Below are 27,741 nucleotides of genomic sequence, written 5' to 3'. Positions count from 1 at the left end.
AGAGTAGAAGATAAAAAGTCTACAGTTGCCAAAATTTGAAAGAGTGGAGAATTTCATACACAGTTCTTTCTAAAAGGCTAAAAGTTTATAAGTCAGGGTTTGAGTATTTTTGTTGTCTTATCATGCTGTTCTTAAAAAAACAAAAAGGCTAGGTCATTTGTTGATTCTACTAGAGGAAAAGGGAATGAGCAATTAATAACTTTCTACATGTTTTAATTCATGTTGGATGGAAGGGACAAGATTATGTTATCAGAAGCCAATGCTTCTCTTTGATTCTCAAAATAAGGAAGATGATATCGAAAAGTATTCTAAAAGAAAGCCTCACAAAGACTGAAGAGGTCCCAAGATATTTTCTGAAGACTGACCTGTAACAAAAAAAAGAATACTATTCCTTGCACAGCATTGGTATCAGGTTAGGTAACATTAGCAACATTAGAGATAATGGCAATAGTAGAGAAAATATAGTATCTTGAACATAAAAACGAGATACGAAGCAAATGGGAAATTGTTAGCTCAAACAACTCTAAGCACTGCTTTGCACATAGTAGGCACGTAATAAAGGACTGCTGAAGGAAATCCAACATATCTATAAAACTATACATTAAAATGCCCAGAACTAAATATAACAATTGATTTCAAATTAATCTGTATTCCTTTTTTCACTCAGTAGGTTTGGCTACTAAAATTGAAAAACAATGTTGTGGCCTCTAACTTTTTGAGATTGTTATTTAATCTTAAGTAGTCAAATCTAAGTAAGAAAAGGAATCTAGAGTAACAGTTAAAATGCTGAGAATTACATAGTTCCACAGTAATGACTGAAATACTACAAAACCTGCAGGTACCTGTGCTACCTCTACATCGCCACTTGTCTCAGGATGTCCTTGTAAGGGATCATCTGACAACTTCTGCAAACGTTCTTTCTCTACATGGTTGTCAGGGAGTAATGGCATATTTCTCAAAATGGAAATGCCTGTGGTTCCAGTGATCTCTTGTTTGGGGTGCGTGGCCTCATCATTCACTTGCTGTATATTTTCAACATCCACTTCAGAAGCTACAGACGCACCATTTTCTCTAAGAGTCTTTCTCTCCTCTCCCTGGCTTTCAGATAAATTTTTGCTTTCCAGGCTTTCCCCTGTGGAAGGAGTGTTGGTATCATGACTTTCAGCCTGGGCATCTGATAGGGCCACACCTAATGGACAGCAATGACTATCAGAAATGATCACATGGTCTTCTTTGTCGGTCATAGTGATCAGGAGCTGGCTGCAGTGGTTGCATCTTTCTGGGACTGGCTTTACATCCTGTGATGGGAGGCACTGTACAAGCGCTAAGCTGTGGGAATCGCCACAGGCCACTTGTAGCACTACTCGTCCAGCCAGATGCTCTACTTTTTGTGGTTTCGTCACTGGGAAAGTAGTAGTGATAAGACCCAACTGACAGCCTGTACCCCATGCCCATATTTCTCTGCTTATTGAGAGTGCCAAGGTGTGTTCCTCTCCACACGCCAACTGTAAAATCCTGACCGATAACAAGGGGCTTGTCTCAGAGTCAGAAATACTGATGGGTGTTGGTTCCGGTACATAGTGCTGGTTAGCAACAGCACACTGGCCGGCAGAATTCTGCCCCCACATGTACACCATGCCATTCTCTGTCACTGCTCCACTGTGGAAGCTTCCTGTTGCCACAGTAGTAACGTGCTGTCCAACCAAAGCATTTTCTAGAAGAGGACTCCTTGGACAGATCTCTGCTGGTTCTGTTCTCCAGGGAAGGTTCCCAAAGCTGTAGACCTCACCACCTGGAACAAAACATCAAAGGACAGTGAAATTAACTCACATTGTAATATACAAGCAAACTCCCTCCCTTCTCTCCTAGTATGGCCAAACTTTTCTTTCTTTCATTCTCAAGGGCAGTTGTACCGTATGCTAACATACAATCTGTACTCCATGCTCATTTGTTTTCAACAAAAGACAATACCTTAAACATCCTGAACAATAGTTAGAATTTGTGCAAACTGGCAAAAGATGCTGATGTTAAAAGAAATGAAGAAGAGAAATCTTCTCAAGATTTAAGATAACAAATTAATAATAATACCAACAACAGCTTGCATTTATGCAGCACTTAAAGGTTTGCAAAGTGCTGCATATAGGTTATCTCAACGGATCCTTACAACAACCCTGGGAGGCAGGTGCTATTAGCATCCCCATTTTACAATGAGGAAACTGAGGTTGAAGGAGGTTAAATGACTTGCCCAGGGTCACACAGCTAGTAAGCGTCTGAGGTGGGATTTGAACTGAGGTCTTCCAGACATTCACCCACTGTATTAATAAGAATGTATCTAGGCCTTTCTTGAATTTTACACTTGAGAAGGTGTCATGTTCTGTTTTTTTTCCAGAACGGCAGTTTTCAAAAGTTCATTTTATATGTATTTTGTAATTAAAATGCAACTGTTCACAGTTTATTTTTATGGTGACCTTGTAAACAATTGAAATTTGCTTTCCTTTGGTTTTATTATTCAAACAAAATGGTTTCCCTTGGTTTTAGCAGATTCATTACTAACGAGATGACTTCCATTACTAAAAGTCTTGAACAAAGCCTAAAAGGTTACTAAGCTGTAACCTAGCTGCAACAGGCCAAAAGGCAGTTATCAACTATCTACATGAATTCAATCATTCATTTTTGCTGGAAAACAGTCGAGGTAAAAAATTTTAAAATATTTGGCAAACAATTTACTGATTTTGAATTTTCATTCTTAAAAAGGTAATAATATTTTTAAATCAGTATTTTTCTTGGCTTAAATTTTGACTCTGAATTATCCAAAAATACTTCACTTACACACACACACACACACACACACACACACACACACACGTGAGCGTGTGTGTGTGTGTGTGTGTGTTGTGTACAGAGAGAAAGAGAGAGAGGGAATAAGTGTGTATCTATAGAAGTATATAGTTATGCATATACTTTTGTAACAAAGATTAGCTTGCTAAGTTCTTATTTAAATCAGACATCAAAATGAAACCTGTACTCTAATGCCTAAGTCCCTAAACATTTGACAATCCATACCAACTTGTAAAAAGAATATGCTTGCTTTCTTTTCCCTTGGCTCAAATGATATAATATAGGCAAATATAGAAAGTTCTACAGTTGCCACAGACTGATGTTTATGCAACAGTCATCTTCATTCCTTCCTAAAGTAACTTAAAGTACCTTCCACCCTAAATTTTATGGTGAAAAGATTGCAATTCATGGAATACTTAATCATCTTCATTAAATCTATGCTTAAGGTTATATGATCACAGCATACAATATATAAACTTAAGAACCAAGCTACTGTATGATCTTATTTTCAAGAAATCTCATCTGATTCTGCTATTAAATCTTAAGTATTAAAGTTTCATAAAGTATCATGATTTCCAGTACCTTCAGTTAGAAGTACTCCATGGCTCACTCCTAAGGCTGCTTGAAGTACAGTCTTTCCTCCCCAGCCTGGCAGTCTCTCGGGAGTTATAGAGCAGAATCCTGCCTGCCAAACATGGACTAAACCCCTCTCTTTGGTTCCTTCTGCCTCTGCTGAGCTATCAAAAACAAATCAGTACACAAAAAGCTTACTTTTTTTTAATGAAGATAAGGCTTGAATTTTTTGCTTGCAATACATTCAGGAGATTGTGATTCTTTCACACCATCATGAGAAAAATGAAGTCATCAAGTTTATTTGGTTCCTATTTCATGTTCCATCCATGAAAGGGGCTAAGACAGTGGCTCCTTAAAGATAATATAGGACTATCTTTATGTCTTCTAACTAACTATTCATCTCTAATTAAAGAAAGTTTAAGGGGAGTTTGACTATTCAACAGAGGGGAAGTCTACAGGATTCCAACTTCGTCACACATTTAGTGATCAAAGTTGGCATGCCCCCTACTTTAGCGTTTCATTTCTAAATTTTGTTTTGAGAAAATCCAACTTTTTCTAAATGAAGAAGCATTTGTGAATAGAGCTAACAGAAGCCGAACGTTCTGCTTTGCATTTTCCTATATGGACAAATTTATGTTTACTGACAATTTATCACAAGGCATGTTCAGACTCTGTAATACTGCTAGTAAAAAATATAGAATTTAGATTTACAAAAGAATCACCTATATTTACAACAGAATCACCAGATTATTTCTGCTTCTCTCAGGCTCTGTCCAAGATAGGGAGACTTTATGGATCACATAGAAAGACCTGCTTAGAAATACCATGGCTATATGTTAGGAGAAAATATCAATTCTCTCCCTCTATATTACTAACCTATGATATATGGGTACGTTAGAACACTAGGCATTTCTTTATAAGGTTTATCAAAAGAAATCTTAGAGAATTAAGGCTATCAGTGGCACAATGTACACTTCTAATTTTCTTGCCACATGTTTCTTTTTGGCAGAAGAGCCATGCCAATATTTTAATAATCACTGAGAGAGCGCTTGCAGAATACCTATTCTCTGCTTTGATACTTCTCTCCTTCACGATGGAAGATAAAATATCCCCACCTGTATCTCTTTATCATGGCATACTTCTTAAGATAACTGAAAGAGAACACATCATTAACATCCCTTTTGAAAGGCTTAAGATTAATAGTAAGAATTAATGGTTGCAAAATGCTTTGAAACCATTGTCAAAAGTGGTCTAGAAAGGCCTCTGTCCTCAAAATTTAAGTGTTAATTCATTTTATTTTTAATATTTCATGAAATCTTAGGAAAAATATTTTGCTACTAATTAAATTACTTTACTAAGCTAATTTTTTTATATCACACTCTGCCTCTTGACTAAAATATAAATGTTCCACTCTCTATTAACATTTGACAGGAAAGCCAAATAGTAAACTATATAAATGTGATTTTTGTTTTGGTTCTAGTTTTAAGAGTGGGAGAAATGCAGGGAAGAGACATATTTTTACCTTCTCTCCTGTGAGTCCATCTGTCAGTGAAAGCACTCCATCACCAAATTATTTCCTTTCTGGCAAAAGGAATAGAGCAATGTATAAAGACCTAAATGGAAAACATGAAATAAACATAGTATACAGGCAAGTACCATACGGGGCAAGGAAAGGATGGAAAGGGCTTAGGTAGTTATTTTATTCCAGAGCGGGGAAAAGAAAAGTCTATTGATGAGTGCACATTAGCTTGGAAAAAAACAAAGTACCATATACCAAAACTAATACTGAAACAATTTAAATAATTTCATATTTTGCCCACCAAGAGTCAAATAACTAGGATGATTCTTCTGCTCACTCAGCTTATAAAAGGGCAGTCAAAATTAAAGTCTAAAGAAAAAAAGTCTACAATAGGCTATTCAGGCTTTCCCAGGAGGCCAGTATTTCGTATTGCTTTAGTTTTGCTTTTTTTTGTGAAGAAAAAGAGAAAAAATAACCTCAAGATACAACAATATTAAATATGTTGTACATACATATTATGTCAGAGTTGCTTTTCAAATATTCCAGGACATATAGGGGTAATTGTGCTTAGGTAGCATTTGACAGGAAAGAAACCGTTAAAGTTGTAGAGTTATCATTGAGTCTCTGACCACAAGAAGAGATGCTGAAAAGGTATAGTATCTAGCAAATAGTTACTTGAACTACAGATTTTCTAAATATTCAATTTTAATACAATATTTACTTATACATTCCTCACTTTCCACATTAAAAACAATGTTCTTCCAAAATAATTTCCCCCCTTTATCTCCTCCATGCCATTTCCCAAACAATTTCTATTTTGGAATGGCAACTTGTCTAACCAAAATATTCTTCTCCTTGACTAGTTGGGCAAAGGCATAATTTAAGTTACTGTCCTATGCAATCAAATTATTCCTTTTCCCATCGTCTTCCCTTCCATCTTTTCCTAGGCTATGCTTTCCATGATCCCTCAATATCATCCTTTCCTCAGGCTGTCTGCTTGTTTCCCACCCCCAAACCAAACCCATCCTTCAAAGTACAGCTCAAAAACCACCTCTTCCAGCAAGTAAGCCTTTTGAGGACTCCAGCCTATACCAACTGTTTTCTTTTCTGAACTACTACATCTAAAATCATCAAACAGTACTTAATTTTCCTCCAATTATGTCAAGCTTATTGAATTCTAATTGGGAATTCTTGAGAGAAGCAAACATGCTGTACATAGCATTCCCAAAAATTTTAGGGCCATGTTATGCTAAAGCTTAAAAGCAAACTAATTTTAAGTCTGAAAGCTTAAAATGGCCCCAAGACTTTAGGAACACTTGATTTCTTTATTGCCACAGTGCCAGGTACACAGTAACAATTATTAAGATAATTCTATACAAAAGGGCTTTACATGTATTTTCTAATTTCACCCTTATAACAACCCTTTAAATTATACAAGGCGAACAGGTTGGTTATTAGCTCCATCTTACAGAGAGGAAAACAACTTAAATATTCAAATAATTGCTGAATAGTTATAAAATGTGTAGTGTGTTTACGAAAATATAAACTGCCCAGACTAACAGAAGAAATAGAATACTTAAATAATTCTATCTTAGAAAAAGAAATTAAACAAACCATCAATGAACTCCCTAAGAAAAAACACCCCCAGGACTAATGGATTCACAAATAAATTTGAACATTTAAGGAACAAATAATGCCAATACTATATAAACTATCTGGAAAAAAATAGGTAAAGGAGGAGTCCTACCAAATTCCTTTTATGACAGAAACATGGTTTTGATACCCAAATCAGAGAAGAGCAAAAACAGGGAAAGAAAAGTAAGACCAATATCCTTAATGAATACTGATGCAAAAATTTTAAATAAAATACTAGTGAGGAAATGACAGCACTATATCACAAAAATCATACACTATGACCAGGTAGGATTTATACCAGGAATGTAAAGCTGGTTAAATACTAAAAATACTATCAGCAAAATTGCTCATATCAATAACAATAACCAAAAAATCATATGATTATATCAGCAGATACAGAAAATGCCTTTGACAAAATACAACACCCATTCCTATTAAAAACACTAGAAAGCAAAGGAATCAATGAAGTCTTTCTTAAAATAAGTAGTATCTATCTAAAACCAAGAGGAAACATCTATAATGGGATAAACCTGGAGCCTTTCCAATAAGACAAGGAGTGAAACAAGAATGTCTATTATCACCTCTATTATTCAATATTGTACTAGAAATTCTAGTTATAGCAAAAAGACAAAAAGAAACTGGAATATTAAAAATAGGAACCCTAGAAAATCAACTATAAAACTAGCTGAAAAAATTAACCAGCAAAGTTGGAGGATATAAAGATAAACCCATATAAATCATCATCATTTCTACATACTACCAACAAAACCCAAGAGGAAGAGAGAGAAGGAGAAACTCCATTTAAAATAACTGCACACAATATAAAATACTTGGGAGTCTATCTGCCAATAGAAGCTCAGGGATATATGGTTACAATTATAAAACACTTTTCACACAAGGACAGATCTAAACAATTGGAGAACTACTAATTGCTCATAGATAGGCTGAGCCAATATAATAAAAATGACAATTCTACCTAAGTTAATTTACTTAATCAGTGCCATACCAAACTACCAAAAAATTATTTTATAGAGCTAGAAAAAATAGTAACAAAATTCACCTGCAAGAACAAAAAGTTAAGAAGATCAAGGGGATCAACAAAAAAAAAGTGTGAAGGAAAGTGACCTAGCAGTTCCAGATTTCAAACTATATTACAAAATGGTAATCATCAAAACAACCTGGTAGTGGCTAAGAAATAGAATTGTGGATCAGTAAAAGAGACTAGGTATACAATACCCCAAGGTCCAATCTTTTGGGGTAATAATTTAGACATTAAAAGGTGATATCATAAGTAAATTAAGGGAGCATGGAAAAATATATCTGTTACAACTATGGAAAAGGGGAGAGTTTAGGATGGAACAAGATATAGAGGGGATTATGAGAAGTAAAATAGATAATTTTGATTATAAGAAATTCAAAAGCTTTTGCACAAACAAAAATTAAACAGCCAAAAATATAAGTAAAATAGCAAACTGGGAAAAGTTTTTGTAACCAAGTTTCTCTGACAAAGGCCTCATTTCTCAAATATATAAAGACTTGAGGCCAATTTTTTTTTTTAAAAGAGCCATTCCCCAGTTGATAAATGGCCAAAGGATATGAGCAGCCAGTTTTCAGAAAAAAGAAATCAAAGCTATCAATAGTAACATTTAAAAAACGCTCTAAATCACTAATTAGAGAAATGTACCTAACACCTATTAGAACATGACAGGAAAGGAAAATGACAAATGTTGGAGGGAATGTGGAAAAAATTGGGACACTAATGAAGTGTTGGTGGAGTTGTGAACTGATCGACCATTCTGGAGAAAAATTTGAAACTATGCCCAAAGGGCTATAAAACTGTGCATATCTCTTGACCCAACAATATTTCTACTTGGTCTGTATCCCAAAGTGATCAAAGAAAAGGGAAAAGAATCAATATGTACAAAAATATTTATAGCAGCTTTTTGTGGCAAAGAATTTAAAATTGAGGAGATGCTAATTAATTGGGGAATGGCTAAACAAGAGGTGGTACATGACTGTGTGGAATACTGTTATGCTATAAGAAATGATGAGCAGGATAGTTTCAGAAAAACCTGGGAAGACTTATATGAACTGATGCAAAGTAAAGTAAGTAGAACCGGGAGATCATACACAGTAACAACAATATTGTAAGGATGAATTGTGAATGGATTAGCTACTGTCAGATCAATCCAATGATCCAAGACAATTCCAAAGGACCCATGATGAAAAATGATATCTACTTCCAAAAAGAGAACTGCTGAACTCTGGATGTAGACTGAAGCATACTTTTTTCTATTTTTACTGTTTTATTTTGTTTGTGTTTTCTTTTGTAATGTGGTGAATATAGAAATGTTTTGCATAATCTCACATATATAACTGAAACCAAATTGCTTGCTTTCTCAAGGAGGTGGGGAGGGAGAGAATTTGGAATCCACAATTTTCAAAAATGATCATTAAATTTTTTTACATGTAATTGGGAAACAGTATTGAAATAAATAATAAATAAAAATTTTAACAATGTGTAATGATGAAACATTTCACAGATTTCATCTATCTTCCTGAAACAAAACTATGACTGGCTGGATTTACACAGATAAACAGAGGGCTTTTAAAAAAAAAAGAGAGACTTAAAAAAATCTCTCTTTCAAGCACATATTTGGGTAATTTGATATTACAAATTTTAGTAATGAAAAATGACATAAGAAAAAAATACAAAATAAAGATATAATTATTCATTTTATTGTGTAGCAAGCAAAAAATGAAGCTGAGGCAGTTTTCTCCAGGGCAAGGTACTTTATTAATGTGACAAATATACTGTTAGTAAAATAGGTCATGTTGGCATCTCTGTGAAAAACCAGGGACTTGAGCATGATCAATTTATTAGTTAGGCTGGCAGTAACCAATAAATTGGGTCAGTGGCCTTTCTCAATGAGGAGAGACCCAGAGTGAAGGCCAACGGTATTTTAAAGCTCGGTGTGTCTTCCTTCTGACTTGACAGTACATCATTTAGACCTCCCGTGGCAAAGGTAATCCTGATTGATGGGATGGCTTTCAGGTGCGGATGATCATGAAACACTATGGCAATTTAAGAATGTTAACTGCTTGATGGGCTTCAACTGCCTCTAGTAATCTTGGCTAGAAAACAAAACTACCCCAACAAGTATCCATCCATCCCCACATCCCCTTAGCCTTCCCCTGGTTGACCAGAAAACCCCTCCCTCACTTTGATGAGAAACAGCAAGGACAGGAGAGTTGTCCTTGGGGAGGAATCCAGTCCCAGCTGGTTTCTCTGTTTACTGGTAAACAGAAACAAGGGTCCTACTTGAAATGGCCCAGGCCAAGCAGGAACAGATAACTGGGGGGTGAGGGCGGGGGGAATGTGGCAAAACTGGGACACATTACTAGGCGATGCCCTTTAGGAACTACCTGGTAAGGTAGACTGAGAAATGGGGTCTGACAAAATAAGGAAAAGGATGGATCTGAGATTAATTTCCCTCAATTGGGAAACTATAATCAAAAGAATTTTATTGGGCCTTTTAAAGATGATGAAGCCAAATTTATGACTTTTCTATAAATAAACACCATTGTTTCGGGAAAAGATTATCCTGGTTGGGGGTAGGTAGCACAGTAGACAGAGTACTGGGCTTGGAATCAGGAAGACTCATCTTCATGAGTTCAAATATGGCCTCAGATACTTACTAGCTGTGTGGGCAGGTCACTTAACCCAGTTTGCCTCAGTTCCTGATCTGTAAAATGAAGTAGGGAAGAAAATGGCAAACCACTCCAGTATCTTAAACCCCAAATAGGTTCACAAAGAGTTACACAGGACTGAAAAGACTCAACAACAAAAACCAACCTGGCTGGGTAAGATGTGAGAACCATCTATTTACTCTCGGTTTTGCCTGAGGGAGTCCTTACAGGTTCCTAGCCCTGTATTTGAGGAAAAATCCTTGCTAGTGTTTGTTACAGAAATATTTGTAAAACATTTTGTAACTGCATAAAATGTACCCTTTACACATAACGAACATTTAAACATATAAGTTAACAGTAAAATGTGAAGCTTTTTGTGTATACAATTGTTTTCAAGGTCTGCCTAATCTGTGTTTTGTTCCTAGAGTTCAGGAAGTTCTGGACTCCTGATTAAAGTTAAACAATTATCTGCAGCAGTGACCAAAGTAACCACTTGGGCTGAAATGAAAGTACACTGGACTGCCTGGCTAGATATAAAACATCTAGAAAAACCTGTGTGAGCTTTATTTGCCAAATGTTTAGAATGCACTAAATGAGCTAATGGAGAATTTGTAGTGCATTGTTTGATAAAGTGAAGAATTTTTTTATGATACTTATGTTCCTAACAAACTGGACTATTCTCTGATTCCCTAAACACTTACACATATGCTCTCCTACCCTTTGCTCATGCTGTTTCCAGTGCCTGAAATGTCCTTTCTCTTCCTCTTCTACTGCTGAATCCTTTAGAGCCTGACTGAAATGCCACTTTTAATGAAGTCTTCCCTGATTCCCCTCAGCTGGTGACAATCTTCCCCACTGACACTTCTCACAGCAGTTTGTTTTGTAACTTTCTAAAGGACTCATGCAATATCATGTGTTGGAGTTATCTGTGTTGGAACTCTCCTACTAAACTTGGGGGACAATGTCTCCAAACTTTGAATTTCCCCTAGTAGCTGGCATGGTGCAGGTAGGTGCTTCCTGTCATTGAAAAATAAAAGCAAGTTAGCTCTAAAAACTCCTATGGCTCCTCAATTTATCTCTTTTGTGAGTTCAGATTTTTAAAATAGATAGTATTACATATTGCTTATTACCCTTCTAACAGTCTGAAGGAAACGTCCTTTTTTACAGTTTTCTTTCATAGGGGTTGAATATCCTTCCTTTTCACATTTACAAGAAACAAAGACACTACAGGTGCTAGTGAATGAACCATGCTGTTAAACTAGTTTTGTACCTATCAGTCTTAGCTGGGTAACAAGGTAGGGTAGGGACTAGACCTGTGATTTTAATGGTATAGGGAACATCCACCCCACCCCTCCTGCTACCAATTCAGGGTACGATTTATAGTCTAGGGCAGTGGTCTAGGGTACCAAGGGTTAAGTGATTTGCCTAAAGTCACATAATCAGCATGTGTTAAGACTTTAACCCTGGTCTTCCAGGCTGCAAGGTTGGTTCCAACACTTAGCATAACACCTAGTACATAGGAGGCACTTCACTGTTTATTGACTGACTGTCTCCCAAGCTGCCTCTCAATGAAAGCAAAAACTAAAACAGAAACTGTTTTAAAAGGCCTTAAAAAAATAAAAAAATAATGGGCAATCAAGTTAGGAAATGTGATCCGTGACTGCCAAAAGATTCGTTTTGATTTCAAGAATGTTATCTCTACCCCTCCATCCCATCAAGCTATCATCCTAAACCTATCACTGCTAAACTCTTGATATGCTATATTTGCTAACTCTACTTCCTAACCACCTAGCAATATGGCTTCCAACCTTCCAACATCCTTGAATGGAGTTATTATCTCAAAAATCACTAATAACATTTTAAAAATTCAAATTTATTTTATTTTTCAAGTTCACATTCTTTCCATCCTCTCCTCCCCATTTAAAGAGCAAGAAAATCAAAATCCATTACAAGCATGTATAGTCAAGGAAAGCAAATGTCCAAATTGGCCATATCAAAAAAAAAAAAAGTCTCAATCTAGACCCTGCGTCTATCATTTCTCTGGAAGTAGCAGCATGCTTCATCATGAGTACTCTGGAATAGTGGCTGGTCATTAATCAGAATTCCCAAGTCTTTGAACAGTTGTCTTTACAATATTGTCATTTTATCAATTGTTCTCCTGGCTCTGCTCATTTCACTGCATCAGTTCATACATATCTTCTCAGGTTTTTCTGAAATCATTCTCTTCATAATTAATTATAGCACAATAGTATTCCATCACATACAGATATCATAATTTGTTTAGCCACGTCCCAATTGATGGCACCCCCTCAGCTTTGAATTCCTTGCCACTACAAAAAGAGCTGTCATAAATATTTTTGTAGACAAGTCCTTTTCCTTTGATCTCCTTGGGGATGTAGACCTAGAAGGAGTATCAGTAGGTCAAATAGTTTAATAGTTTTTGGGGCTATTATTATTAAATAGTTCCAAATTGCTTTCTAGAAATTTCTGGAACAGTTCACAGTTCTGCCAACAGTGAATTAATGTACCTGTTTCCCCACATCCCTTCAGCATCTATCATTTTCCTATTTTGTTAACCGTCAATATGCTGGCAGGTGATAATCTCAGAGTTGTTTCAATTTGTATTTTCTTAGTGTGATGTTGAGCAATTTTTCACATAGCAATTGATAGCTTGGATTTCTTCACCTGAAAACTGTCTTATTAATATTTTTTGACTGTATCTATGACTAATTGCTAAATCCAAGTTCATATCTGCTTTGACCTTTCTGTAGAATGGAACACAGTTGATTCAGTCTTCTCTCTGCCCCCAACAACCTCTTGTCATATGCTTTGTTCTATCAATCTTGTTGCTTTTTCTCAGTCTTCTTTCCTGGCTCATTCTTCTAGAAGGTACAAGCAGGTCTCCAGGGTTTTGTCCTCTGATTGGGTTTACTTCCCTCTTTAAATTCTCTCCTTCAGTGATCCTGTCCACTACTGGAAGCTCAATTATCATTTCTATGGAAATAATTTCCAAATGTCTATATCTAGTTTTACTCTGTCCTCTGAATTCTGGTCCCACATTTCCAAATGTCTATTGGGCATCTACACCTAAATGTCCTACTAGCCCCTCAAAGTAAACATGTCCAAACTGAACACCTTCCTAGGCATACAGATGAAAGCCTTAGAATTACTTTTAACTCTTCACTCTTTATTCCCTACTAGTCAGTTGCCAAAATTACACCTGTCTTCTCTCCACCCACACTATCATCATCCTAGTTTAGGACCTTTCCACCTATGGCCTACATTGGTCTTATTGTCTCTTTCTACAGATTATCCCTATTATAGCTGCCAAAATAACCTTCTCATGAACACAACGATGAGGTTAGTCCCTCACTCAAAAATCTTTAATGTTCTGTAGCAGTGGCCTCCAAAGAGGTAAACAGAGGATAGGAAGATGAGTCACCATCCAGTGACTTGTCTCTACAATAGCCTTCTTCCCTTCACCCATTATCACCCAACATTCCCTGGCAACACCCCATCCTGATGCAGCTGGCCTCCAGTGACTTATGGGAGCTCCTAACTTCTTCCTTTTGGCCCCTTGCATAGGCCCTTTCTTTATTTGGCACTTCACTTCATCCATCTTTACTACTACATCCAACTTCTTAGTGTAGTCACCTAACAAATTCTAGGTCACTCTTCCTGATCTTTCAGAGTTCTATTCCTAGATCTCAATCTTCTTTCAACCTCAACCCCTGCTTTAATACATGAGGACTTCAATCAATATACATGCTGATGTCCTTGTCAGCATGAAATACTCTTGCCTACAAATTTATCAATCTCCTAAACTGCCCTGACCTTCATATTTGCTCCACCTTAGCCACAAAAGGACGGTTAATCCTTGACTTGACCACAACTCTTAACTATTTTACTTCCATGATCCAGAACTCTGAAATTCCTCTTGCCAACCTCAATCTCCTAACCTTCAATATCACTTCCTGCCTTAATCCTTCAAGATGATTCTTTGTCTTCACTGTGATATCTAGACTTTCCACCTTGCTCTGGCCTTACCTCCCTTCACAGTCTTGACCTTATAGACGAACGAACGAATGAATAAAGCATTTTTAAAAGAGGTTAGTATATGTAAAGCATTGTACTAAGCACCAAGGATACACATAGAAAAATAAAATAGGCCTTGCTCTCAAGGAGTTCATATTTTGATTCAGCATACCACCCATATGGAAGGTTTCAGCTGCAAGTCAGATGAAAACATCCCATGATCCTTAGGGTTCAGCTGTGGAGCAGAGAGTAATGCTTCGTCTTTCACATCATCTCCACTGACAAAATCCTATCACTTTCTGATGCTGAATCATTTGACAGTGCCAAGCTCTTTCTTTTCTAGGTCTTCAGTAGCTATAGCTACAGCACCTGCAGGAGCAGTTGCCAAAGTATATCCATACCTACAGGGGTTGCTTTCCAGTATTGAGGTTGCAGGCACTGGGCTGGAAGCATTGTTATTCTCAAGGCTCCAGGGTTCAGGGTGTGAGTCTGTTTTCATCAGTCTGAGGGGAGACGGTGGTTAAGGGAGCGGTGGTGACTTGCCTAGCAAATGCTGCCACCTGCTTCTCTTTCAGGATGCCTTGCTGTTTCAGTTAGGCTGGATTGCTTGTTTTATGTGTGGCAACTAGTTAGGAATTAGTGGGGATGGTTGGCTCCTCCACAGGAATTACTTCCCTGCATGATGGCTGCGAAGGCTAGGCAAAAAGACGAACCAGTAGTCTGGGTAGTGCTACCATTCCCACGGCTCCTATGCCTATCTGCCTACTAATGGAAGCTGGTCAGCAGTTGCTGCTGGTGTCAGTGGGGAAGGTGGGCCCCTGAATGATTTCTGCCCTCAATAATGGCTGTGGGGGCTGGGTTGGAAGCAGGTCTGGTGATGAAAGGGGCACTGCCACTCCAGAGGCTCCCAGACTGAGGGCCATCTCCATCAGGATCCGTGGGGAGATGGTAGCCAAGTTCAGCCACATACTATCAGCTAACCTTAAATCCCTTGCCCCTTTGTTCTACTGCCAGGCATACCTTGTAAAACTCCAACTATGTCATACCCCCACCATATTCTCTTTTCCTACTCATATAGAAGAAAGTCATATAGTCACGCTGACTTTGTTCACTACAAACTTATGTTATCTAATCTCAACTGGGCTTTCATTAATACACAGCAAGGCTTATATTCTTTCTGGACTCTATCACACTCTCTACAGCAATTATTCAGAGTATTTTTTTCTCCTCAGCCCTCCTTTCCTACCTTCCTCTACCTCTGAGCAGAGGACATAGCCTCCTAATCTAAGTGGGAAAATAGAGGCAACCTGTTCTGAGCTTCTTCTTCTTATCTTTCGTGTTAGGCAGTGGAGAACATGCTTCATCACTGATCCTCTGGAGTTTTGGTTGGTCAGAGCATTGATCAGAATTCTCATGCCATTCAAAGTTATTTCTTTGCAGTCTTCTTGTAATAACAGGGTGTTCCTAAAGTCTGGCCACATAGGCAAAAATGCGTATTTTCAAGAAATGAAATGAATGAAATTTTTATTTAATTGGAATATTAACAAATAACATCTTCAATATGATTTCCATCATTTGTGATGCAAAGGTTGATGCGCTTTTCAAGATTCACGTGAATCTGATGCAATAACTCCACATTTCCATCAATTACCTATGTGTCCAGACTGGTTCTCCTGGTTCTGCTCATTTTATTCTTCATCGATTCATAACAAGGCCTTTTTCAAATGAGCTGCTCTCTAGCTGTGCCTTCCCCATCCAATTATAAGACTCCACATTGATCCCTATTAAATTTTGTCTAATATTCTACCCAATGTTCTAGCCGGTCAAGATCTATTTGAATAATGACTCTGTCATCTACAGTACTATTTCTGTGTCATCTACAAATCTCTGCCTTTATCAAAGTCATTTACAAAAATGTTAAACAGGACAGGGTCAACAAACAGCTTAACGGGAGAACACCTCCCACTGACACTGAACCATTAATAACTACTGTGTGTCTGGACATCGAGCCACCTGTGGATCCACCTAACTGTACTATCATCCAGCCCACATCTCTCTATCTTTTCCACAATGATGATTTATGGAAATCTAGGTAAACCATATCTACAGCATTCTTCTTACTTAGCAGTCTAATAATCCTGTTGAAAAAACAAATGTGCTGAATCTAGTATGACCATATTCTTGATGAAGCTATGCTAGCCCTTGGTGACCTTTTCCAGACGTTCACTAACCACTTCTTTAATACGTCCTACAACTCTGCTGGATGGTAAAAAAAAAAATGTCAAGATTGTGCCATACAAGAATTAATTTGAAAGAATTAGTAATATTTACCTTGAAGAGAAGATTTAAGTGGGATGGAGGAAACAGGAGTGCCATCTTCAAGTATCTGAAAAGCTACTGGGTACAAGAAAGTTTAGATTTGTCTTGGCCCTCAGAGTGCAAAATCAGGAGCAATGCAAAGGAGCAAAGTTAGGCCTCAGTTAAGGGGAAAAAAAATGTCCTAATTGTTGGAACAATTCCTAAGCAGAACAGATGACCCCCAGGAGGTTGTGGGTTCTCCCCTAGATGTCCTCCAGCAAAGGCTAGATGATGATTTATTGTGCACGTTGCAGAGGGAATCTTTACACAGCCATAGCTTAAACTGAAGCAAGGATTCTTAACTTGGGATCTGTGAATTTTAAAAGTATTTTTGATAGCTGCAGTTCAATATATTTGGTTTTCTTTGTAATACCATGTATTTTATTTAATACATTATAAACATCATTCTGAGTGGGGGTCTCCAATCTACCCTAGACTGTCAGAGGGGCCTATATCACACACACACACAAAAAAGGTTAAGAACCCCTCTGAGCTCCCATCAAATTCAAAATCTACCATTATGAAAGCAATTCTCTAGTTTCTTGAGATTCTGCTAGTACACTTTCTGGATTTTCCCTTTGTCCCATAATATCTTATGTTCTATTACACTTTTATGTATACCTTCCTGTAACCCTGGTTAAATATAAGATCTTTGAGTCGGGACTCTTGTCTCCCCCATCTCTTCACTCAATGGTTCTGAATATTACACACAGAGCTGAGAGTTATGGCAGTTGGGATATACTTATGGACACCAGTGATGCCATGAAATTATTAAAATATGCTCTAGTATCCATGACTTTCTGTCAGTGAATAGGATGAAAAGTGAAATAGTAATGGGCCTTCTCTGCTCTCCTTTCTTGATAGAAGCAAGCAGGAGCCTTTGCCAGTACACTTAACATATGTTACTTCTTCCAAATAGTCTAAAAATTTGGCATATTCTACATTCTTGAGGCACACAAATGGAATAAGGGGCACAATGCCAACAAAACCTAACTATATATAAAACATTCCTTTTTAGGTAAATGTGAGAGTTTTATGCCATACAATTTTACTTTGTGTTGTCCCTGCAAATTCCATACATTCCTGAAATCTCTTCCTATTTATGTGTATGTGACAGTTACTTATAAAAATAAAATTAAAAAGCCTTTTGTTATATTCATTATAGCCTTTATGCCTATTCATCTTATCTCCTTTATTTATAGTGCACTGAAAACTGGAGCTTGGGCAGGTGCCTATTGTGGTCAAATCTATGGGTTTCAGAGTGAACTGGGTTTAAGATTTTGTGAAAGAAAGAAAGAAAAAGAGAGAGAGGGAAAGAGAGAGAAAGAGAAAGAAAGAAGTAGGAAGGAAAGAAGGAAGGAAGAGAAGGAAAGAAGAGAGAGAAAGAAAAGGAGAGAAAGGAAAGAAGGAGAGAAAGACAGACAGTTCTTTTTCTTTAGAACATCAACCCTGAGGTTCTTCCCCTCCCAGCTTGATTTTTTTCTTTTTTTCTAATTAAAGGGGCCATCTCTTGCCTCACTTCTTAAAGAGGCGTATTCACTGAATGGGTGTTACCTCACTCTAAGTGAGTACCCTAAAAGGCCCTAGCCTAAAAGGGCCAGGGTCTCCCACTGCATCCTGAGCCATCTCCAGTCATGCTTCTGAAGAATATCTAGTCACTGGATCCAGATTGCTCTGGAGTAGAAAGTGAGGCTGGTGACCTTGCATAGCCCTCCCTCACTCAAATCAAAGTCAACTTCAAGTCATGTCATCACTTCCCTGATGCCATGCTCTTCGAAAACAAAGGACAAATACACAACAACAATAGTAACTGAAAGCAGGACTTTGTCTACTCAATTTTGCCTTCCCTCTCTGATTACTACTACTCTGCACACTGAATAAACACTAAATAAAAAAAAATGAACCAATAAAATCACTCGTCTTTCCTCCAAAATTAATTAGCTTAAAACCCTAATTTAAACAGACTAGACACGTCTCTCCATAAGTTAATTAGATACATAAATTAGGGTAACAAGAGATATAGGGTATCATATTACTACTAAAAAAAAGTACAATTACTTGCAAAAACTAGAATTCATCTAGTCAAATTCCCAAAGCTTATATCCAGCTCTAACAAGTCTTGATTATCACACCATGTCATGCCATGATTTACCAATCCTGGTTCAAATTCTTCTCAGACTTACGCTCTTGTTTTAATAAGACCATCTTACTTCAGTATTTCAGGGATTTGTGATTTCATCAGTGCAATCATCTCTCTACCAACACATATTCCTAAGTAGACAAAATTGCTATGGCCAAAAAAGTTTATCACCTGGCTGCCAATCTTGTTATGACAAGCTACTCCAAACTGATCCAGGTGGTCCCTGGAGGACAAACACAGACCACCACCAGGCCTGTCCCCAAAACATTTTATACTTGGCAGAACCTGCCAGAGCTTGAACTCTGGTGCCATTGCCTTCAACATCCATGCTATTAGACAAAGGAGTAGAACTTTAGTGGAAGCACAAAATTAAATACACCCTAAATTCCTGTCTCCAGGATTATCTGCATATGTTTCATCTGATTATCAACATTTGAACAATAACATACTAAATTTTACTATGTATACCACCTGAGTGTGAGCCTTGTGAAGGACTATGTTGTCAAAGGACCTGCTTAAATTGGAGAGTTTCATCATCAAGTCAACTTTCACTCTTACATTAGAATTTCATACACTGGTATTTCCAGCCCCACATTCAGCTTTGGACACCATAATAATTTGGAGAGTACTCCAAAGAAGGAAGCCAAGTTATTCTAGGGTCTCAAGTTCTTGACATATGAATATTGGTAGAAGGAACTGGAAATGTTTGTTATGGACTTAGGAAAGAAAGAGAACAAGATACCTTCAGGTATCTAAAGAGGTGTCACATGGAACAGGGTTATGTTTATTCTGCCTGACCCAAGAAGGCAAATTCAAAGCAATTAGCCAAACTGAAGCTTGATGTAAAAAGAACGATTACAATCTAGATATGGAAGTAAAAAGATGTAAGAAAAAAAAAAGCATCATGCCTTACAATCAAATACTTGTTTGACTAAGCTTTAGACAATATCTTCCATACTCATACACAGTTCTCCTAGCTATAAAAACATATGAATTGCTTCTGTGCATGAAGAGATGCTGTTGTTGCTGAAGCCCTTCTCTAACAGTATCTTAAGAGACTACTGTCACTAAAAGATCCCATTCTCACTATAGAAGTTGCCAAATTCAAAACCTTAATCTCCCCCTTTCTCTATCATAATCCTCTAGAAAATGAATGAGTTAATATAATTTCATCTACAACCAAATATCATTTTCTTTAAAATTTTATTAAAAGGGGGGATATTTTTATCAATAGATATAGTGGAAAGAATGTTAGATTTGGAGTCTGAGGACATGAGTTCAAATTATAGCTCAATGATTTTACTGTGTGATCTCACACGTGTTACAATCTTTGGGAGCATCATCAGTAAAATGAGAGCTGGAATAGATGACCCTTGATGTACTTTTCCAGCTGTACAGCTGTAATCCTAGATTACTCAATTCTATGGAATTTTCATCAAATCTTCAGGGTTGTGGGAGCAGACTTTTGACACTATCTAGTCCAACTCCTACCTGAAGCGTAAATCCTCTTAATAACATCCCCAACAAGTAATCTTGCAGCTATAGAAGAAACAGTAAATTAAAATAAAATATATGGAATAACTTATAAAGTTATACTGGTTTAAATCCTAAATATGGCAGATGATACAGAATTAGTAAATTTTTTAAATACAGAAGATGCAGCATTAGTGAATTTTTAAAACTATATCTAATCAGTGATCAAAGTGAGTGGGGCCACATATATGAGCAGACTATGCGTATGTATACGTTTGTACATACATACATACATTTTTAGTGATTTCTTGTGATTTACAATTTCCCTTGCACTGTTTACAGATGATTGTGCAGTCAAAGCAGCCCCTGAAGCTGAGGTGCAACAAAGTATGGATCGATTCTCTGATGCTTATGCTAATTTTGGCCCAACAATTAACACCAAGAAAACACAGGTGCTCCATCAGTCACCACCACACCATCCATACATGGAACCATCAGTTACAGTAAATGGAGAAGTTCTGAATGCAGTGGATAAGTTCACTTACTTTGGTAGTATACTTCCCAGGCATGTATACATTGATAATGAGTTTGATGCATGCATTGCCAGAGCTAGCTCTGTGTTTGGGAGGCTCCAAAATAAAGTGTGGGAGAGAGTATTAGACTGACTACCAAACTGAAGGTCTACAGAGCTATTGTGCTGACCTCATTGTTGTATGCCTGTGAAACCTGGACAGTCTACTAGTGCCATTCCAGGAAACTGAATTGCTTCCGTTTGAATTATCTTATTCCTAAAGATTAGATTCCTAAAGATTCCTGAAGATTACCTGGCAGGATAAGATACTGGACACTGAGGTCCTTTCTCGAACCAAACTGCCAAGCATTCAAACTCTACTTCAGAGAGTGCAACTCCAGTGGGCTGGCCATGTTGTTTGAATGCAAAACAAATGGAATAGAATCACAAAAATTCTGCTGAGACAAGTGCTATTAACCCCATTTTATAGATAAAGAAACTGAGAATGAGAAAGGTTAAGTGACTTGCTTGTGTCACAGAGCTAGCAAGGGTCTGAGGCAGGATCCAAATTCAAGTTTTCCTGACTAAGTCCAGTTGTCTTTCCACTATGCCAGTTCACTTCCTTTTAATGCATATGAATGTTATGGAATATTATTGAGGAAATGACAAATATGGCAGATACAGGGCAACTAGGAAGGCTTGTATAAACTGATACAGAGTGAAATTTACAAAATCACTATCACATGTAAGAATGTGGGAAAAAAGAACTTTTAACTGTACTTGTTTATTACAAGTGCTTCTATGGGAGGAAGGGAAAAGGTGAGCTATTGGTAGTGATAAAGATGTAAAAAAAAAAGAGAGTGAACAAAAAGAATATTTAAATATATAGAGAAAACTAAAAAGTTTGGAAGAGAAGAAAACAATTTTATCATCACGATATTAAAGTCAATACTTTTTAAAAACATCCTCTTTTTGCAAAGAAATCTAATATTGATGATTAAGTTCATAATAAAATCAAATAATTAAAATAAAATACAAATTCAAAAAACATACAAAATGTTTACAAAACTCAGTAAAGTTAAACGTCAATAAAATTATAAACATTTACTTTTAAAATTACTGTTTGTTACTCAATTATATACATTTGTAACTGTTTACTTTTTAATATTAGTAGATCTAAAACAGTAACTAGGAATGGGCACCTGTATTTATAATATTTGCTCCTTTGGAGTCCTCTGTAAAAAACAGAAACTATAAAATATGCTCTTTTAAAGCTATATCTTCACTTGTATGTATCAATGTTTTCTGCATGGGCAAAGATGATGCCATACAAATATGAAATAATTTGGATTCTGGGATATTAAACCCACTACGATCCCTTTCAAAATATCATAACAGTTTATTAAATTTTATATTTGAATCTAATACAGGATTTGCATACTTTTGCATTTCCCAAGAGTATAGGAATAGTATTTTTTGCCTTTCTCAAGGGTCTTTATACTTTAAAAAAAAAAAATCCCCTGCAGTCTTTTAAGAAGAATCAGACTCAGGATTCCTAAGCACAGTATTTTCCCAAGAGCTCCGCATCAAACACAAAGCAAAAGTATCTAAGCACCTCGTTTGCCTCTGATCCTGTGAAAAGCTACCTATAGCAGCAGTAGTGGAATAGCTCTCTGAGTAGTAGTGCAAGACAGAACATCCTCCCCCCATCTGCCCTTTCCCTACCAGCTCCCTCCCCCCATCCCCTGGCCAAAAAAACCCCAACCGCACTTTTGCTAAAGTCATATGGGAAGATAATATATACAAGCCTACTTATTCACAGGCTGTCTTCCACTACAACGTAAAGCGTAAGTGCCTTGAAAGCAGGAACTATTTTTCCCCTTTCTTTGTATCCCTCATGCTTAGTACAATGCCTGGCATATAGCAAGTGCTTAATAAATGCTTACTGACTGGCTAAAACGGATATCCTTTAATCAGAGTTTTACTCTTCACAAGAATGGAAGCTGAACTGGATGGCGGTGCTCTGGAACTAAACAGCACTGAAGTTCATTTCTACTTCTACTACCTATCTCTATAAAAAGGATATTGTGTAGAAGGGAAAAGTGTTATTATTGGATTAAGTTTTGAGGAAAGAAAAGGTTAATACACAATATGTGATAATAAAGTGAAACACTGACAGATGAGTGGGAGTTAGTCTTGCCACTGGATTTCAATGACTGGAAGAGAGACTGAGGCTGACAACTGTGCAACTCTTCTTCACTTAAATTCAATTCACATCCAAGTCAAGACATTGCCCCATTACGTCATTGGTCCTCTTCGAAAACGGAAGGATGAACAACAGCAGCTGTGTGACCTGGGGCAAGTCACTTAACCTGACATAATTTCCTTCTCTGTATGATAGGGTTAATCATACTGTCAGTATTTACCCTACAGGTTTGTTGTGAAAATCAAATGAGATCATTTATGCAGAATGCTTTACCCAGGAACCTATCTATACTATCTATATTAAAGTGGTCCTTTGCTTTCCCCTTCATATCGATGTAGCAAAATCTGTCAAAAATTTCAACACTGCTTTAAGTTTACTTTCCTTTTTCATGGGTTTCCACTCTCCCCAACCCCTCTATGGAGGACCTTCCCTTACACTTCATCAAAAAAAAAAAAACCAATGAAAAAAGCTCAACTATGGTCATTCAACTCCCTCTTTTCCTCTCCTTCTCATTTCACATTTCTGACATTATCTCCCACCACCTCTTCCTCATTCCAGTTTGATGATGAGGTGGTTGTTTTGTTTGTCAAGGTCAACCCCCCTACATTGACCTTTGATCCTATCCCTGCCATCTCTCGCACACTGCCCCCCCCATCATTGTCATGCTCTCTTAATCCTTAATTCTTCCTGGTCTACTGGCTCCTTCCTCAACAGCTACAAGCATGCCCACGTCTCCCCCATGTTCATTTGATCCTACCATCCAGGTAAGCTATAATTCTGTAACTTTCCTCCCCTTTATGGCTAAACTCCTTGAAAGTGGTGTACAATGAATACTACTACTTCCTCTTCTCCTCTCTCTTCTAAATCCTCTTCAATTTGGCTTCCAGCTTCACCAGGTAACCAAAACTGCTTTCTCCAAAGTTACCAATGATCTCTTACTTGCCAAATCCAGTGATCTCTTCTCAATCTTCATTTTTTTCAACCTCTGCATCATTTGTTAATTGCCTCCTTCTCCTTGATAAATTCTGAGTTTTCACGACTCTCTCTCTTGGTTTTCCTATCTAATGACATCTTCCTCCATGTCACATCTATGAACTGAAGTCCCCTAAAGCTGTTAAGGAACCTCTTTTACATACTTTCTCACTTGGTAATCTCATCAACTTCCATAGATCGAGCCTTAGTGTCTCACCTGAGCTCCAGTTCTGAATCATCAACTTCCTGCTGGACGTTTTCAAATGAATGTCCTCAAGGTATCTCAGACTCAACGAGTTTAAAACAGAATCCTTAATCTTTTCTCCAAACCCTCCCCTCTTCCAAACTTCGCTATTATTGTTGATCTAGGTTCATATCCAGGTTCACAACTTTGGTGTCATCCTTGATTCTTTACTTTCATTCACCCAACCTATAAAATCAGTTGCCAAATCCTATTTTTTTCTTTTCCCACATCTCTCCCATACATTCTCTTCTCTCCACTCATCCAGTCACCACCCTAGTTAAGGTCCTTATCACCTCTTGCCCAGACTACGGCAGTAGCCTTCTAATTGGTCTCCCTGTCTCAGGTTTCCACCTATACTCCAATTCAAACTATACTCAACAGTCAAAGTGATTTTCCTAAGCGTAGATCTGGTGATGAGTCTCTCTGAACTTGGGCTGGTTTTTGGACAACATCACTAAGCTAGCACTAGAAGCCTTTCCAGATTGATTAGGACCTGCCAGAGCTTGTGCTATACTTGCAGTCTTTTAGAACTCAGGATCACTTGCACTCCACAAAAAGGAATCAATCGGATGGGACTCTAATGGAAAAAAAATCTACTAGTTGAAAATTCTCAACTTTTCTGAGGTTGTGAGATCTATACTAAAACTCCAAGTTCTGCATGTCCTTAGGTTTTGTATACCAATTGAACAAATTTAAATAATAATAACTAGAGCTTAAAAGTTTGCAAAGGCCTTTATAAATATTATCCCTGTGTTACAAATGATGAAACTGAGGCATCCAGTTTCCAGATCCATCTCTCTATCTACTACAATAGTGAGTTGGTTCTAATATGGATAGCATTACTATTTTCCCCATAAAACCTACTAAAGTTTCTCAAAGAATCCTGATGTTTTAAAGAATAAACACCCCCTAAAAAGTCTGAATTTTATATACAAGTAGGTCCTGGTTAGTGAGAAGAATGAATCACAAAGTCATCCAGCCTTGAATTGGAAGATGAAGTAAATAAGCTTCTCGCAAAAAATTTAGTTCCTTCTATTTAGAGAATAAAGAAGTTAGTTATGGTCTGGAGATATTAGAGGTAGAAATGAAGCTTAAATCTTTGAAACTTTATGCAGCATAACAATAAAATTTCTGAAAAAAACTGTTAATCCTAACCCAATTTATAATACGTAAAGGAGCTATGATTTTTTCAGTGGTTAGGACTCGATTCCCTCCATTAACAATTATCTGAGACGCCTAAGAGTTAAGTGACTTGCTCAGGGTCGTGTTGCTAATTGTCAGAAGAGAAATCTGAACTAAAATCTTATTAATTCCAAACTAATGTTTTCCCCAACCCAGAATAAAAATAATCTTAACAAACAAAAATAAATGCTAAAAGTGAAGACTATACAGTCCATCAACATGAAAAGGCTGCATCTATAAATCCAATCTATACACACAAATCAAAACCAGAGCAGTTTGTGACAAAAGAAAAAAAAACACCTCTCATTTATGTAGTGTTTTAAGGTTTGGAAGGTGGTTTTTTCCCCTAGTTCCAGAAGATTTCATTCAACAAATATTTATTAAGCATGCTCTAAAAGAAAAGTGTTGCAGGAGACACTGCCCCCTGAGAACTTATAGTTTAAAAGACAAGATATATGTACCAGGATAACTACAATATGAAATACAATGTAAGTTGATTAGGAGAAGCACTAAGCAAGGAGAAATCTTGCTAAACTTTTGTAACTCTACTCAAAATAAGCATACACCAAACTTAACTGCTGAAAAGTTACCAAATGATGCTGTGTAAATAAAATAATCCTAAACCCATCCTAATCCTCAAAATACTTCATTTAGTATTTAGGTTTTTCAGTTTCCTTTAGTTCCAAAATCAATCACTGATACGTTTAACTACACCTCTAATGTTCCATTTCTCTAAGGCAAACTTATTATCACCAAGTCTCTATGGACGTACATCTTCATTTAATAAGATGGGGAACTTTTCCTCGTACAAGATAGTAAAAACTCAGAACCATTTTCCCTAGGGATGTCTTCTTCTCTCTCTCTCTCCCTCTTCTCCCCGGCCCCCCAGCACGCCAGCATTTCACGTTTCACGCTCTGCACAAAGTTCACCAAGTTAAAGGCTGTTACTCGGCGGCGGACCACCACTAAGCCCTGGACATCGCTGGTCCAAGCCCGCGGTCCAGTTCATGCACAGACCCGCTACCTACCGCCGAAGGCTGGTTGCCAAGGTGGAGGGGGGGGGGGGAGACGCGTGGCTCAGGGGGATGGGAGAGAGAGATTCCACAGGTGAAGCAGAAGGAAACCGCAGCCCCGGCGGCGACAGCCAGAAAAGCAGCGAGGAGCCGGGAAGAAGGCTGGGAGGCTCCGGGCGAGAGGGCGAGAGGAGCTCCCCCGGACCAACGAGGAGGAGAGGGAGGAGAGGGCAGCTCCGGGCAGCGATGGAAGCAGAGAGAAGGGAAGGCGGGGCCTGGCGGCGGGAAAGCCAAGCGGTCGGGGCGCTCTATGGGCCGGGGGTCCCGCTGAGCCCCCACCCCCAACCCCAGACGAGATCTCCCCGGGAGGCTTCGGTCGGTGCCGGACGCCTCTCCGGCCCTCTCGGCCGCCACCTCTCGTCACAGCACCCGGCACGGCCCTGCTTCGCTCGTCCTAGCGCCTCGCTTTCGCTTGAACGCTCTTGGCCCACCACCCCCGGATCCCTCTCGGGCCCCGCCAGCCTCTGCCTGCCGGTGCAGCAGCGCCGTTTCCCTCACCTCTCCACCGTCGCCGCAGCAGCCGCCGTCGTCGCCACCGCCACTACGGCGAGATCAGCTGATACACGAGCGCTGGGGGCGGGGCCTCGAGGGGAAGGGGCGGGGCTGGACAGAGCGCGAACCAGTCAATGCGAAGGGCCGAAATGTGAAAGAAGGGAGGGGGGAAAAGAGCCTGTTAACGGAGACGCGCTTGGGTCAAACTTAACAAATAGGCGTTGCGTTTGGTCCCGCCCATCCTTCTCTTCTTGCACTGGTTGGCTGACGCGGTGAGAGCGAGGGGAAAGACAGCCACTGAAGGGGAGCTGTTGGAATGGTGACATATGGGTGTCGTCATTAGCATCCTAACGCCTTCTCTGCTTCCCAGGGTAACAGGTGCCGGGGCTTAGGGGAGGGGTCAGGAGAAAGCCTTGTTCTTGGCTGTATTTGTCGGATTCTGGCTTAAAACGACAAGCATCTGGTGGGTGTATCATTGTCATTAAACTTGTAGAGACAACGTTTGCCTTCCCCGTGGTCCCCTGCACTCCCACACCTTCTCGCACACCTGATGACAGTGTCATATCCTGGGCGCGCAGAACCTCCACCCAGCACATACTCAGTACTCCAACCAACCCGTTTTAGTGCTCCATTAGCTCTGTGCTATCAACCAACAAGTATTTATTATGAGCCTCACACGATGACAGTGCATTCCCATGACAGTGAGCGTCACATCTTGAGCTCGCAGAACATCGAGCCAGCACACACTCAGTATTGCGAGGGGATGAATTCAATCCAACCAACATGTATTAACGTTCTAT

General features: G+C 38.4%; 1 protein-coding gene across 3 annotated transcripts in view; it reads right to left on the bottom strand.

Annotated features, from left to right (window-relative positions):
- The window catches only part of ALS2 (alsin Rho guanine nucleotide exchange factor ALS2), an 80,227-nt gene extending 53,224 nt beyond the window's left edge, over positions 1-27,003 (bottom strand). The window contains exons 1-4 of one of the 3 annotated variants that reach the window (XM_036753947.1): positions 26,948-27,003; positions 4,934-5,024; positions 3,421-3,575; positions 843-1,792 (exon numbers count right to left, since the gene is read on the bottom strand). In XM_036753947.1, coding sequence (XP_036609842.1) covers positions 843-1,792; positions 3,421-3,575; positions 4,934-4,953 — 1,125 coding nt within the window. In that variant the 5' untranslated portion in view covers positions 4,954-5,024; positions 26,948-27,003. Of the gene's footprint in view, positions 1-842; positions 1,793-3,420; positions 3,576-4,933; positions 5,025-16,621; positions 16,699-26,947 lie in introns of those variants that run through there. The other 2 variants (XM_036753948.1, XM_036753949.1) reach the window with 2 other exon arrangements.
- Positions 27,004-27,741: the final 738 nt, after the last annotated feature.

This window comes from Trichosurus vulpecula, chromosome 4 (assembly GCF_011100635.1).
Source record: "Trichosurus vulpecula isolate mTriVul1 chromosome 4, mTriVul1.pri, whole genome shotgun sequence".
NCBI classification, from domain to species: domain Eukaryota; kingdom Metazoa; phylum Chordata; class Mammalia; order Diprotodontia; family Phalangeridae; genus Trichosurus; species Trichosurus vulpecula.
Note: the sequence above shows the minus strand (reverse complement) of the source record. Positions and strands in the feature narration are given on the sequence as shown.